The 15,724-nt window shown below is 33.0% G+C and overlaps 1 protein-coding gene across 1 annotated transcript; it reads right to left on the reverse strand.

The window, feature by feature from the left end:
* Nucleotides 1–10,946: 10,946 nt before the first annotated feature.
* On the reverse strand, nucleotides 10,947–12,658 carry LOC133287992 (probable xyloglucan endotransglucosylase/hydrolase protein 6). Its single transcript, XM_061485689.1, has 4 exons — nucleotides 12,411–12,658; nucleotides 12,200–12,300; nucleotides 11,906–12,102; nucleotides 10,947–11,653 (listed from the first exon to the last, which is right to left on the reverse strand). The coding sequence occupies exons 1-4, from the start codon at nucleotides 12,601–12,603 to the stop codon at nucleotides 11,263–11,265; spliced, it is 882 nt and encodes a 293-aa protein (XP_061341673.1). The 5' UTR covers nucleotides 12,604–12,658; the 3' UTR covers nucleotides 10,947–11,262.
* Nucleotides 12,659–15,724: the final 3,066 nt, after the last annotated feature.

Consider the following 15,724-nt stretch of genomic DNA (forward strand, 5'->3'; position numbering starts at 1 on the left):
TTTCATAACGATAATAAAATTCGTTATGCATATATTTCAAAATTATTTTTCTGGATTTAAATTATCCAAATAATTGATTTAATTATTAATCTAGATTTCAGCAATCATAATAATTATCATTTATGAGGATAATTTTGAAACCAAAATAATTTTCGTAACGATCATAAAATTCGTTATGCACATATTTCAAAAAGTAGAATTAATCGTCATAATGACCATTAATTCAACCTAATAAATGTAATAACAATTACATTTAAAATTTTGAAATATGAATTAATTACCATAATGACTATTAATATAGTCATACAAACATAACAATCATCATGCACATGTAATTTAACAGGTTATGCAACAATATGGCAACACTATTCTATATGGCATGTTATCACATAGAGCATGTTATCAATCATATAATTATTAAAAGTGTGTATATGTCACTAGAATAATATATAGGACTTGTAAAACAAGTTTCAAGTTAAAATAATGAGAATTGGTGCCAGAACTGATACTGGCTATGGAAAAGCGCGTACCGGAAAGGTGCTGCGAAAAATAAAAAAAATGACAAATCTTAAAAAAATGAGTAGGTTCAGAATCCTAAGTTTGGGATTAAAATGATAAACGTAGCAATTAACGTTTTTACTGTGTGCTTAAGTCTTAACTGCCTATATATATAAACTTTGCACAAAACCCTAGGCCATAATCAGCCTCTATACGTGGGTTTTGTGTGGGTTTGCTGCTGCCTTCTCTTCTCCACCTTTGCTTGACCTTCCAAGTATCTTTTCCCCTCTTTTCTTCACAAAAACTCCATGGGTGAGTGCATTCTAGCCTTGGGAACTTGTAGAGGGAGACATTTCTGAGCTAGAGGGTCAGTGTAAGGGAGGTTTGGGTGCTGACTTGTTGGTTTGGGTGTTGTGGAGTCTTGTTCTTGGCTTGTGTGGCTTCAAGGAGTCATCCTTGTTGGGAAAGGACCTTGTATTGTGGCCATTTTCGTTTTCCTTCAAAGTCAGAATCTTTGAAGTGGTTTGGTGAGCTCCAAGAGCAACCTTTTCTGAGTTTTGAGCTTGGGTAAGTTTCATCACCTTTGATCATGAGTTTAATGGTTAAAAATGGAACCTTGATGCATGTAACAAGCTAAAGATCATAACTTAAGGTTGGGTAAGGTTAAACACACCTAGAAATGCATGTTTAAGCTTCTGTAATAGGTAAAAATGGAACCCTTGGATTGATATCTTACGAAATGCAGAATCTGAGTTCTGCCCCAAAATATCCGGATATTGGGTTAGAAATATCCGGATATTGATATCTGGATATGGATATCCAGATATGGATATCCGGATATGAATATCCGGATATGGGGTTCTGAATATCCGGATATTGCCAGTCAGATATCCGGATATTGATATCCGGATATGCCCCCGACGAATATTCGGATATTCTGGGTTTTCGAAGAACAGTAGATGCACTGTTCATTCAGAATGTTGTTATGGGTTTGTGGACCCTAGTTTGATGAAGTAGGACTTCTGTACTGATTAATCTAAGTCAGAATCAAGTGATTAAGGGCTTGTGGCTTTGTGAGAAGCCTTAAGACGTGAAAAGTAAAGGAAAGACGTTGTCTTTATGTCATATGCTTGTATATTGTATATTGATATGATTGTTGGTCCAAAACAGATTGTGATTCTGCTGTTTTGGGCTTTGATATTGGTTGGACTCTTTGCATTGGTAGCTTGCAAGGTAAGCTTTGTGTCATCGGTTTAGCCATTGTGTGGTTCCACCATTCCCCATGGAAGAATGGTTTACATGCATGCTATTTTTTACATGCTTTGATAATAGAAAATGTTGTTGAGCTTTATGTGCAATGGCTTTTAATATGTATGTGTTGTTCCACTTTGATGGTTAGCCTAAGTATGTGGCGTCATACAAGACGGTAACACCGTGGGTGGGTGCAAGTGGCATCTTGCACTAGTGTGGGTAATAGACGTATTCCTGCATTCTCTGGCCAGTAGATTAGTATTGACACACATGACATGATTATCTGTTGCATTGCACTATTTTGGAACTTATACTGTTGAACTGTTTTAGAACTTATAGTGCATATGTAAGTGAGCTTGTGGTGGAAGATCCTTGAGGACCCCTTGCCTTACTGAGATTTCTGTTTAGAGATCTCAACTCACGTTTGGGGCACTTATTTCAGGTTCAGGTAACCCAAGGGCCGAGACCTTTATCGGCAGGAGGCCGGAGCTTAGTTGATTATCATGTTTGCTGTTTATGCTGATGCACCTGCTTGGTTTTATGCTTTTACCATTACCATGTTGTTTGTATTGAGACTTGATGAGTATGCTGTTTATTTGGTGAGCGTGGGGATTGTCCATGCCATATTGATTTGACGATGTTTAAGTTTGTTTGCGTTGTATAAACTATCAGGGTTGTCCGGTCTACGTGTTGTAGTTCCGTGACTAGAGACATATTGATGTTAATTTTATATTGAGGTATTTCAGCTAGCTGTCTTTTGCAATTTACATACAGGCAATGTTTTGAAATGAATTAAGTAATTCAACTTGGTAAGGATAATGACGTCATAATTGAAAAGAAAAAGATATTACGCAATTTTAATTAAGCATGGCTTAATACGATGACATGTTAACAAACTGGGTATACACGAGGTGTTACATTGTTCCACCTAGACGGTAAGCCTGTGTATGTAGGAGATATACCATAGGGTGATTCTGTGGGTGGGTGCAAGTAGTGACTTGCACTGATTGTAGGTAATAGACGTATGTAAACCCTGCATTTCTCTGGCCAGTAGAATAGTTGACACACATGACATGATTATTCTGCTGCATTGCACTGATTTTGGAACTTTTACTGATTTACTGCTTTTAGAACTTATATTGCATATGTAAGTGAGCTGGGGGTGGAGAAATCCTTGAGAACCCCTTGTCTTTCTGAGAATTCTATTTAGAGTTCTCACCCCACGTTTGGGGCACATATTTCAGATTCAGGTAACTCGGGGGTTGAGACCTCGGGCGGCAGGAGACCGGAGCTGAGTTGAGATTATGCTTTTATGATGACATGCTTGGATGTTGGCCTGCTTTATATTTATTATCATGTTGTTGTTGTTGAGACTCTGTTGGGTTTTGTTGTCTTATTTGGTGAGCATAGAGGTTGTCCATGCCACATTGATTTCTGTTATGTTTGAGTTTATCTGAGTTGTCCAATGTATCAGGATATTGTCTGGACTACGTGTTGTAGTTCCGTGACTTAGATACTCAAAATTATTTATATATTGAGGTTATTCAGTGTGTTTAGCTTTATTGCAATTTACATATAAGCGATGTTTTGAAAAGGAACAAAGTAATCAACTTGGTTAATATTAATGACGTCATAATTGAAAAGAAAAAGTTATTCCGCAATTTTAATTAAGTGTAGCTTAATACGATGACATGATAACAAACCAGGTATACACGGGGTGTTAGAATAGCCATCCCACAATTGTATCAATTCACACTTACCATACTTTTCTCCAAGAATTTCCAAAATGGCCGAATAGTTGTCACCTAAGTGGCTAGAGATTTTTCTTGCATTCTCAAAGTTCAAGGCAAACTTTTAGGCCTACACTAGTTCATTCAAATAGCTACTAACTCAATTCCTCAACCTAAACATTCAATTGCACATTTTCACACCAAATACCATATATGGCCAAATCCATGCTCCTCCCAAGCCAAGAGATTTCACATGCTCATCTGAATCCATGCTCCTCCCATTTTCACACAACTAATACACCACACATCATGTAATTAACCATTATAACTAATTCACAACTCAATTTCACAAGCATCCAACATTCCAGTTTCTCAAAATCATGCTCATCCATCCAAAAATTCACTAAGTTACTAAACTTTTTTCACAATAAATTTTATGAGCTCAATCACTGTACTTCATCATTCTAAGCAACATTTGTCTAATGTACAAATTCAATTTGAGGTCTCCAGCAACCTCAACCAACTCACACATATTCAAATTTTATATCCATTTTCAAATCATCAACAAAACTCAATGAGATTGGGAATACTTACCACAAATAAACTCCCAAGCTCCCTAGGAATGGTATTCAAGCATTCATCCAAGCCAAATAAGCTCCAATGGTCCTAATTTGCTCAACATTTCATAACCTTCTTGGAGGGATATCTTAAGATGTAGTGGTTTTCAAGGAAAACCCACAACATGAATGTTGTTCACTAGATTTTTTGGATGAACTTTGATGTTAGAACTTTCTCCTAAAGATGTCTAGAAATCGAACAAAAAATCAAGCTCTCCCTAGGTGCTCTAATGGAGTCACGGTTCAACAAGGAGGAATGGGTGGGTGCATAGAAAATTGGAGAGAGAAGAAGAGGTTCAAATGTCTTTAAGTGACATGGGTTGCCACATAGGCACAAAATGACAAAAAGTCACTTAAACTACACGCTTAACCCACTAATCACCAATTAATGCATAAACTATTCATTAAATCTAAAATTTAACATTCACCAAAGTCCTTTAATTACGCTTGATCAGATGAATCCGGATTTTTTCGATTATTCGATGAAATCACTGTTCTAGCCTGATATGTGCACTGTTGGCACGTTTCCCAAAACATTCTAAAATTCATCAAATTTCATCAATAATCATATTTCTTGGTCCTAAGTACTTTTTCCAACTTATATTCAAACCTATAGCACAAATTTCACTCAGCACGTTTTTCGGTACAATTGTATCGTTGTATTTTCATCTGTTAAAAACACTATTCATCAATTTTTCAGGAACTTGCCTAGTCATTCAATTTTTCGTTTTGAATCAATTTCCACAGTTATTTTTCTCATTTAAGGCCTTGTTCTATCATTTTACAATTTAGGGTTACGTATTTGTTAGTTTACCATTTTACCCTTTTTATGTATTTTGATCCAGAATTTAGGATTTTCACTAATCCTATCCCTAAATTCTCATTTTACTTATAAATATACATTTCAAATCTACGAGGTGTTATACAACTACAGAAGAATTGAGACCAAGATTTTCTAGAAACACTATATGAAAGCTAGTGTGACTAGGTTGAAAGAAAATATTGGGGGTTTAGGTGAAAGTTTGATACATGATCCCAATGTTATACATTGTTTATACTAGCTTTTTTTAATTCTACTGAACTGTTTTTTTTTCTAGCAGAGGTCCTTGAAATGGAGTCACTATTTCGGAGCCATGACAACTGCCTAGTCAATCTAGCATAGATCCATAGAGCAATTCAAGATATGGAAAGTATAAACTGCATCTATGTCTGTATTAGTTTAAGGATATCTTCTATTAAAAAAAATGTCAGTAATGTGTTGGGATAAAAAATGAGTTTTATTAATTGATATAAGCAGAAAATATCCACACATGAAAACATGTGGCACGTGACAGTATTGAAGCTGCTAAGAGGTGCCATCATAAAAAGAGGTAAGAGTAATCGACAGTACTAAAGTTGCCGATGGAGGGTGACTAAAATGCCTTTGTGAGATTAATTAGGCTAAGACCCATAAAAACAAAATTCAATAAAGGGTAGTACTGAGATTACAAGACATGGTACTTATTTAAGGGCTTTGATTTTCTCATATTGCATGAGAATCGAATTTTCATGTTGTCATTCAACTAATGATGGGTCTCATATTTAGTAAAAAGAAAAAGAAAAAGAAAAGCTTTGCACGCAAGTTGAAGGGTCACAACATGATAATTTAATTCTCATGCAACATGAGAAAATTATTTAAATATATCCATTGATAATACTGATGTTATCAACAATATTACTAATGATACTTGTTGGTCGAACAATTGCAAGGTTTGTCAACAAAGATGAGAAGGGAACTAGTTAAAATCTGGTGTAGAACAACAATACTGAAGTTGTTGTTGGTAGTTCTTAAAGTGATAAGTCCATTGAAAATGGTTTTAAGCATGTCATAATAGCAACATTGATGTTGCCAATAAAAGTTTAAGAGACTTCAGCGTGAGAAGTACGTAATTAACATAGACAACTACGTGGCTATAAGCTACTCAAGAAGATGTTTTATCCTCAGGGGATGGATGAAAGGATGTGACTTGTCGAACCTTATTATAGTATAGTGTTATGTGCTCCTCGTGTCATCTTGTTACCTAACCGGTTAACCCCCTGGTTAGACCCAAGAAGTGGTATGAGAGGTGATATTTCAGATCGGCTGGGACAAATCGACGGAGACAAGAGTTGATGGCTTAGATTGGTTAGGATAAGAGTTGATGGTTCATATTGGCTGGGACGACTAGGTGGCCCAATCTGGTGATAAGCTGTATGATGTGAGAAGATGTGACTCGATGCTTAATTATAAAAAGGGTCGAAATTGCAATGTGTATTTTTTGTTATAAATTATAACTATTTATAAGGAAAAAAAACACTATACATGATGTTCAGAATTAAAAGTTGACTATAGAATAATTGAGAAAAGACTTCCATGCGTGGGGAGTGGACAGTGGACACCCTTTTTTACATGGTTTATACTGTCCACAATTTTGCTTTACTTGAAGACTCTCAAAGGAGGAAGTCCCTCTTCGTGTTTTCTGTTGATAATTGATTTTTTTTCCCTTTTGTTTTATCTTTTCCTGTGTTGCGTTCTGTGGATGTGTGACTATGCAGGTGAAACAATGAATTTGTTATTACCGTGTAGAGCTCCTATTGTTAAGAACTTTGGGATACACCATCCCAAAAGTTAGCTCAAAGGGTGGGAGTGCTCAAGGCCTCTAATCAATGTGGGATTATATATTTCAACACGCCCCCTCACGCAAGAGTCTTTTTAAGCTAGAAGCGTGGAAATTGCACAGGCCCATTTTTGGTTTACCTTTTTGTGCTTTTTTTTTATTTTTAATTCCACTTTTTAATGCGGGGGACGGTGAGGCTCTGATACCATGTTAAGAACCTTGGGATACACCACCCCAAAAGCTAGCTCAAAGGGTGGGAGTGCCCAAGGCCTTAAAAAGGCCATATTAGTTGCCCATCCAATCAATGTGGGACTATATATCTCAACAGCAGCAGTAAATGGAAGAAAAGGAAAAAACAAGAGGCAGTGAGGGGATGGTGTGGCCATAGTAATTCACTTTTATAAAAGAAAAGTCTTCTTTTGGCATTAAAAAAAAGATTTTATAAAAATTATGTTGTAGAAAAAATGAGTTTGTAATGTTATAATAATTCTTTTTTTGTGTTCCAATTTTTATTTTTTTTTATTCAAAAGATGAGGGCCCCATAAAATGATGTTTCTGTAGGAAATTTTTATTTTTTCCTCTGCCAGGATCAATGCAAATTGCAAAGCCCTTAAAAAAATTACATTCAATACAAGGATTAGCAGTAAGTCTGGAGTGGCATGGCTGTCGGATAAAAATAATAATAAACAATTTCTTAAAATTTATAACCAATACAGTCACATAAAATATTTTGAGTCAATTTGGTAATTTACTGATAGCGGGGGTCCTGTTTGGTGATATTTGATATTTTAATTCTAAAGCGTAACATTTATGCAATTAAAAATAGGCTTTAATATATATTTTTGCAATGAATATAGATAAGTTATTTATATTGTCTATATAAAATAAAGATAAATTATCTACCTCTACTTCCAAAACGATGTCATTTTGGGTTCACAGATTAAAAAATTATAATGAAAAAGACTATTATAACCCTAAAATAAATTTAATTACAAAAATATCTTAATTTCTGCTTCAAAATAATATTGTGGATTTAATATAAATAACTTATATACATTAACTACAAAAATAATACTTTAAAAATGTCAAAACATGGCATTTTTGTCTGTCAAAACATGGCATTTTTGTCTTTCCATCCTTAATTTAATTGGGTGGGGACTGCATACTGTTTTTACATTAGTTTTTTTTCTTAACTAGATCGTGATACACATATCTTTATATTAAATCAATGTCCTTAGTTTGTTTATCATAATTATAAAAATATTTTAATAGAAATTTTTTATTTGAAAATATTGGGTCTTGTTAATTTTTTTTGGGTACAAAAGTAATTATGAGTATGTTCTTGTAAAGGTTTCTCTCTTTTTTTCCTGAAAATGTAATGGTCTCTGTGAAAATTCATAAGACTCCACATGAAAATCCATTTTGCTCACTTAAAAAATAAATATAAATCACTTCTAATAACTTAACCAAACAACTACAATTATCGTTATTACAAAAATATATTTTAGATTGATACAATTGATTTAAAAATTGGAAAAGTGCCCGTTTGAGAATTTTTTTTTTTTAGCTTATCTTCTCTTTATAAGTAGAAGTTAGGCCAAATAAATTTTTACATAAATTCTCATAATAAAAAGAGCTTTGTTTATAACCAAGAAAAAACAAAAAGTTAAAAACTCTTAGGAAGAGTTTTTTTTTAAGTTATATTAACTTTTTTGAAAATGAATAGTTTTTACATGACTTTCAAATTAAAATATTTATATAATCATTAAATAAATTTTATTTTTATTTTAAAAACTTTTTTGGACTTTAATTTAAAAGTAATTTTTAATTAAAAAAGAAAATTATATTTTTATATTGCGGGAAAAAAATTATCTTATGTTACTATTATAACTATATATTTTAAAAATATAAAATCATAATATTAATATGTACTGCGTAAAGTATATGGAGTTTGCATTTGTCATTTAACATAACACGACAAACTTTCTTACACACGTAACATTTTGTGGGTTCACACTTTTTGAAGAAAAAAGAAAAAAAAATTACGACACGCAAAACGAATCTCTATAACATTATACAATTATTTTTCCTACGACATAACTCTTATAAAACGCAAGTATATAACCATTGAAAGAGAAAAAAAAAGAAAAGTTGTCAAACATACTCGAAATGTAACGAAACATGCACTCGTATATGTGGTTTCCACTGCTTTTGCGAAGCAAGAATCTCCGTCCCACTTAATAGTTAATACTTAATACCATTAATCTACAGTTTCTCTCTCTCTCTCTCTCTTACAAAGTTAGAAAAACGAAAGAGAAGTGACAGTGATAACAAGAAGAATAGGGGGACCGAAAGATATGGGCCAACCTCCCACTTCAAAACAGAAACTGGATAAGAAAGAAAAAACATCAGTCGCATGCAGCTGTGATTTTTTTTTAGTTAGTTGATCGGAAACTCAATTAATTTTGTTTGAACTCGAGAAGAAAGAAAATACAGCATCAGCAGAAGCTGTCTTCTGTTTTGTTTTTCTAATTTTTCTCATTGGAGTATCTAAAGAAACTTGGGATATACCATCCCAAAAGCTAGCTCAAAGGGTGGGAGTGCCCAAAGCCTTATAAACTCCACATTAGTTGCACATACAACCAATGTGAGACTATATATCTCAACACGTCCCCTCACACGAGAGCCCTTTGGACTTGAAGCGTGGATTATGCACAGGCCCAATTTTTTGTTTACCTTTTGTGCTTTTTGTTTTTAATTCCACTTTAAAGTGGGAGACGGTGAGGCTCTGATACCATGTAAAGAACCTTGGGATACATCATCCCAAAACTAGCTCAAAGAGTGAGAGTGCCCAAGGCCTTATAAACTCCACATTAGTTGCACATACAACCAATGTGGGACTATATATCTCAACAGAGTATGGAAGACTCAACTAATTTTGTTGAGATATATAGTTTCATATTGATTGGATGGACAACTAATTTCTTGTGTGAGGGGGCGTGTTGAGATATATAGTTCCACTTTGATTTGATGGGCAACTAACATGGCCTTTATAAGGCCTTGAGCACTCCCACCCCTTGAGCTAGCTTTTGGGGTGGTGTATCTCAAGGTTCTTTATATGGTATGCCTCACCGTCCCCCGCTTTAAAAAGTGGAATTAAAATAAAATAAAAAAAGCACAAAAAGGTAAACAAAAAATGGGCTGTGCAATTTCCACGCTTCTAGCCTAAAAAACTCATGTGTGAGGGGGCGTGTTGAGATATATAGTCCCACATTGATTGGATAGACAACTAATCTCTTGTGTGAGGGGGCGTGTTGAGATATATAGTCCTACTTTGATTGGATGGACAACTAATATGACATTTATAAGGCCTTGAGCAATCCTACCCCTTGAGCTAGCTTTTGGGGTGGTGTATCCCAAGTTCTTTATAAATTTAGTTAGAATTAGAGGAAAAAGGAAAAAAATGCAGTAGTCTATGATAATTTCCTTCTCCTTCGGTTCTGTTCTCCACAACTAATGGACGATTTATTTTCGCAATTATAACAAGGGTACGTATATCTTTTTTGATTTCCTAGATATTGGCTTGTTATGTTTGATTTTACTCTAGGCCTTGCTCTTCATCTTGTTACAAGTGTTGCTGTCCTCTTGCACGTGAATGTAGAACCTAAGGCGAATATATAAGATAGGTGATGATTACAACTTTTTTTTAATGCTTACATAAAGGTAAGCCCACTTCTTCAGCATTTTTTTTTTTTTTTTTTTTGTAAATTTTTGAATTTTTAAATGATAAATTATTTTTTTTTTTAATTATAATGGAAATCGAAGATTACACACACTATACTACACACAACCCACACCACTAGGTTAACGCCAGTGGTTAAATTAATATTTATTATTCACGTACACTAGGAGATAGGAGAAAACGATATTCAATTTTAAATCTTTTCAATTAATTACAAATGATTTTATGAGCTGACCTAACGAGTCTCTCTCGTTCTTCACTTTTTCAGGGTATGATATGACTCGAATTTGATATGAAATTAATAAATAATAAATAACGAAGCTGACATTAAATCAAAGAGCCAAGACCAGCTATTAGCATATTAATGTTATCGTAGAGCCAACCCTGTTTTTTGTCCTTTTGCATAGCCATTAAATGTGAGACTGTGAGGAAGTTTTTATTCCACATAAATTGAGACTTGCTACATAACAACAAAATAAATAAATAAATATCATTTATCAATCATCATAATCTTGCGCACAAGCTTTCTTATACCACAAACAATGCGCACTAAAATACAAAGACACAGAGGACGGGAAGACTATTTGACTTAAGTTATGCCCCTTCTGAAGTTCTGATTTGAACACAGGATTTGTCCCACATACGAACTCGGAGACAAGAATAATTTATATGTGGCTTGGTATAAACTGTATACACAATTTCTATAACATATCAAGAACAGTGTAAAATAAAAGGGACATCACACATTTACGTAAAAGTGTGGCATATGAATATTGTGAACCACTGAATTAAATACCGGCAATGCACTCCGGTGGGGTCACTGGGTACCTTGACTTATCTTGACAATAATCATAGATCACATGGTTCATACGAACCCACTTGTACCTTCTGTTTTCAATGGCATTAAGACCCTGGTATGCAGCCCCTTCCCACCAGTTTTTTGGGTTTGAGGCACAACTAACAGGTCCTGGCACAGCGCATCCTTCAATGTCAAAGTCCTTGTAATAAGCATAGAAAGGTGCTTTACTCCAATCAATTTTCTCCAAACCACCCCTTGTTGCCCAATTATCTGCTTCCCACAACGTTGAATACACCCCCATGGCCTGCATCTTTGGGTATGGGATTCCCTTCCCTTGTTTGTTTTTGTATTCTCTGATGGGAAAATCATCAACGTAGAATCTGCATGTATATATATATATATATATATACATTGCAATACATTAACAAAACAAATTCGCAATCGGTGTTAGAGAGATATAACATAAAACCATTAAAAATCATAACTTAACCAATTTTTGATATATTACGTAAAGAATCAATTCAACTTATAAATTTAAGTTTTTAAGTGACGGGCTTTTATATTATATCTGACAATTGACTAAAAATTAAGTAATGCTGTTGTTGGTGATGCCTAAAGCCTAATATACTTACACAATATGGTAATGGTTCCACATAATTGTGTAAGTGTGGAAGTCCTTAGCAGGATCAAACCAGAGGTTAACCCTCTGTTCTCTGTCACCCTTTCCGTGAGCATAGATGTTTGTTTGAACTGTATAAGGTTGACCACTACGGTTCCCCAAGAACTCGAAGTCCAGCTCGTCACGAACAGAGTCCGTGTCAGAGTTCATCTACCACAAAACCAATAATTTATTTATATATAGTATTCGGGTCTGGAATTTTAGCAATTTTTAAACAAAGGGATGTGACAGAGAAATTTTCACTTACATAAAATGCAGTAACTGTACCAGCAGAGTCTCCGGGGATGAGTTTGAGCTTCATGCTAACACGGCCAAACATGTACTTAACCTTTGAAGCGAACCCACATCCTGAAAAAAAAAACAAAAAAAAACAAGTATTTAATTTGTGGTAGATAGTGAACATGTGTATTAATTTATATTGAAGCATCTAAAACATAAGAGAGTTTTGGACATGTTACCAGAGCTTCGGTCTAGAGTGAGTTGGATTGTTTTTCCTTGATCAATTTGTTTGATATGGGACTCAGACCACGTGACTCGAAAATCTTGAAGAAAGGTGGCTGGTCGTCCCCAAACACATACAGAAGAAACAAGAACCCATAATAATAAAAGAAAATAGACACCAGCATTTCTACAAGGGTAAAAGATAGCCATGGTTATATTATATATGTAAGAACGTGTTAAAATGAAGGAATTTTTTGTTATGGAATGGAAGTGGAGGGAGTGTGTTATTTATACAGGAGGTTTGGTAAAGCAAAGGAAATTAATTAATTAATTAACATAGAGTTCAGTGCAGCATTTGAATGGAATACGTCACAAAGACCTTAGCTTTCCATACAGCTAATGACTTGCCGTCATTAGGGCCTACCCAACAGTTTGTATTCTTTCTTGGCGCCTTTATTCTTCTGCTGCCTAAATCATTTTCTGAGCGTGTGCGTGTGCGTCCTACATATGCATAATATAATAAATTGAATAAAAATAAACAACATTCATGCGTGGATGGTACAAATTGCTAAACGCATTCAATTATTTTGTTTCTTACTCAAGCTTAGAATTACCGTGGCTTGTATTTCAGATTTTGAAATTTTCACCGCTAAACATCAAAATTTGCATGATATATTAGAAACTAAAAATGCGCCATGTAATTATATATATATTTTTAGTGATATTACGTCAACTAACCAAACACAACATTTCTTTAATTTTCGTGGTATAGGAATAGTAAATCACTTTAAAACACGGAAGAAAATAATTGAAGGAAGGAACAATAATAAATATTAAGAACTTTAAGCTTTGCCGTATGGATACATTTCTTTAATTTTAAGAAATGTATCTATCAACTATCAATTTTGCAATCAATATCCTCTTGTCTATATTAAAAAATATCACAAGCAAAAAATTCTATTTATTTTTTATTAGTTAATTTGAATTTCTCAATAAATAAAATCAATTAAACTAATAACAAGTTTAGTTTTGATTAATTTTGAAAGAATACTTTTTTAATTCAAAATCAATTATAAGTTATTTCGAATGCAAAATAAGTCAATTCAAATTCACATAAAATCTATAAAAGAGAAATATATTTTTTTTTCATTTTTTGAGTGCTAAATATAAAGTCATTTATACATATATTATAAATATTTGAAAAATTGTGCATATTTCGTCTATTGAAATAGAAACAAAGATTTGTGTCCCCATGATGGTAGAGTGGCAGTACATGCAAAGAAAATGTGCAAACTCAAATTCTGTAATGCATTTTGTCGCTTTTCTCTACTTCCCTCCTTCTGGGGGCCACACCTAGCCTTTCGCTGGACCCACCAATTAAATTAGAAAAGAAAGGCTTGTGATTAAAAAACCAAAATCTATCAAAATGAAAGTAATATATGTTGAGATAATTTTAAATTAAGAAAATGAAATGCTATTGGTCAAAAACTCAAAATTAAGGAAAGGATTTGTACTTTTCTCCTCTTTTATATAAAAAGTTAAGTTAACGAACTCAGAAAATGTTAAATACACTATATCCATATATAATTTTTTTTTTTATAATATGTCCACAAAATCTCTCCAAAAAAAAGAAGGCCTATAATGATAGGAAATTCAGTTCATCCCCAACACAGTCGTAGTATCACGAGATCCATCAGTTGCACTCTTCAAAGTCAATATTGTGTTTAGTTGTATTCATACTAGTAATTATAATATCTCTTAAACTCCCATTCTATGATAGAAAGATAAAAAAAGGCTCAAACTTTTTGTACTGCTCCCAAAACAACATGACTAATTCGAGTTATCTAATAAATGGTTTGACTTTTAACAAATAACAACCAGTTAACATTTAATTATTGATTTTGCTTATCACTTCAGAGTTCATACATTGGTTTGGTATGAATTTAATTGCCCATTACTTGTGACAGGCCTAATAATGTTCATTATGAGCTTCCCTGGCATGCTTAAATTTCCTTTGTCAAATTTGAGGGTCCTGTAATTAAGGCGATGCCAGCCATTAATTCATAATTATTTGAGCTATGTATTCATCTATGTAGCGGGGACAGCTTGAGAGAAGTTGATTGATCACGAACGGTACGATTGGCAGCTATACCTCCATCGTGGGACCTACTCATTGGTCGAAGTCATTACTTGGATTTCGATCATGCAAAATATTTTCAGTATTATTCATACATTTTTTTATCAAAAAAAAAAAATTAAAATTAAAAATCAGAAGAGCCGGTCACCAACATATGTGAATTAAATTATGGTAATTTAGTTAGCAGATTTGATCTTCCCCAATAGTATTTTTGATAGAAATTTAAAGTCTTCATTCTAAATTCATCCCAAACAAGATTGGATTGTCTTCCATAAAAGATATATATGATTTATAAAAAAAAATTAATAATATATTTATATTACTTCAACTTCTATAATTTTTTTTTTCATATCTCTCTCTTTTTTTTTCTTTTTTTTTTTTTTTTTGTAAAAACGGGAGTATCTATACTCATTGCACCAAAATGTGCCCCCGATCATGATGCCAATCATCGGGATGTAACACACTAATTCAAATAATAAGTAAGGTTTTATTCATTCCTAATTTGTAATAAATTAAGAATATGATATATTTTAAATTGAAATAATGATAAAATTATTTTAAACTATTAGTACCACCATTATAAAATAACGTTAAAACAATTATTATTTTTTATAAGTAAAAACTAATCATATACTTTGTGTCAAATTTGAAAATTTTAATACTTCGTTTTTTATTGCCATCATAAATAGGGACGGATTTAGGGAAGGAAAATGATGGATAGTTTTCCCTCCTTAAATTTTATTTTTTTATTATTATTTAATAATAATATACTATTAGTGTTAATAATTAGCCTTTTCCTCAAAATTATTTTTAATAATTTTTTGGTTAAAATAATTTTAATAATTAATTTTTTGTAAGACTTGTAAATTTGACTTTTTATTTTGCCAATATCATAACAAAACTCTTAGTCTGCCATTAATCATAAATATATAACCTATGAATTTTAAATTTTGAATTCTCCATTAGGCAGTTAAGTCAACGATAGTAATATCAATAACACTTTTATTATAAACTAGTTATGATTGATGGCAAATGAACCAAAAATTAATAATATGAAAAGATAAAGAAAAAAAAGAGATTACAATTTTACAAATAATAAAATAAATGAATGGCAAAATCACTTCCTATGTTCCTACAAGAGAAAAAAAGTTACAAAAACTAATTATAACTCTCTTACTAGTAATATATAGTTAT

This window comes from Gastrolobium bilobum, unplaced genomic scaffold, assembly GCF_033153095.1.
Source record: "Gastrolobium bilobum isolate Gb01-03AN ecotype WA unplaced genomic scaffold, APGP_CSIRO_Gbil_v1 utg55347, whole genome shotgun sequence".
NCBI classification, from domain to species: Eukaryota; Viridiplantae; Streptophyta; class Magnoliopsida; order Fabales; family Fabaceae; genus Gastrolobium; species Gastrolobium bilobum.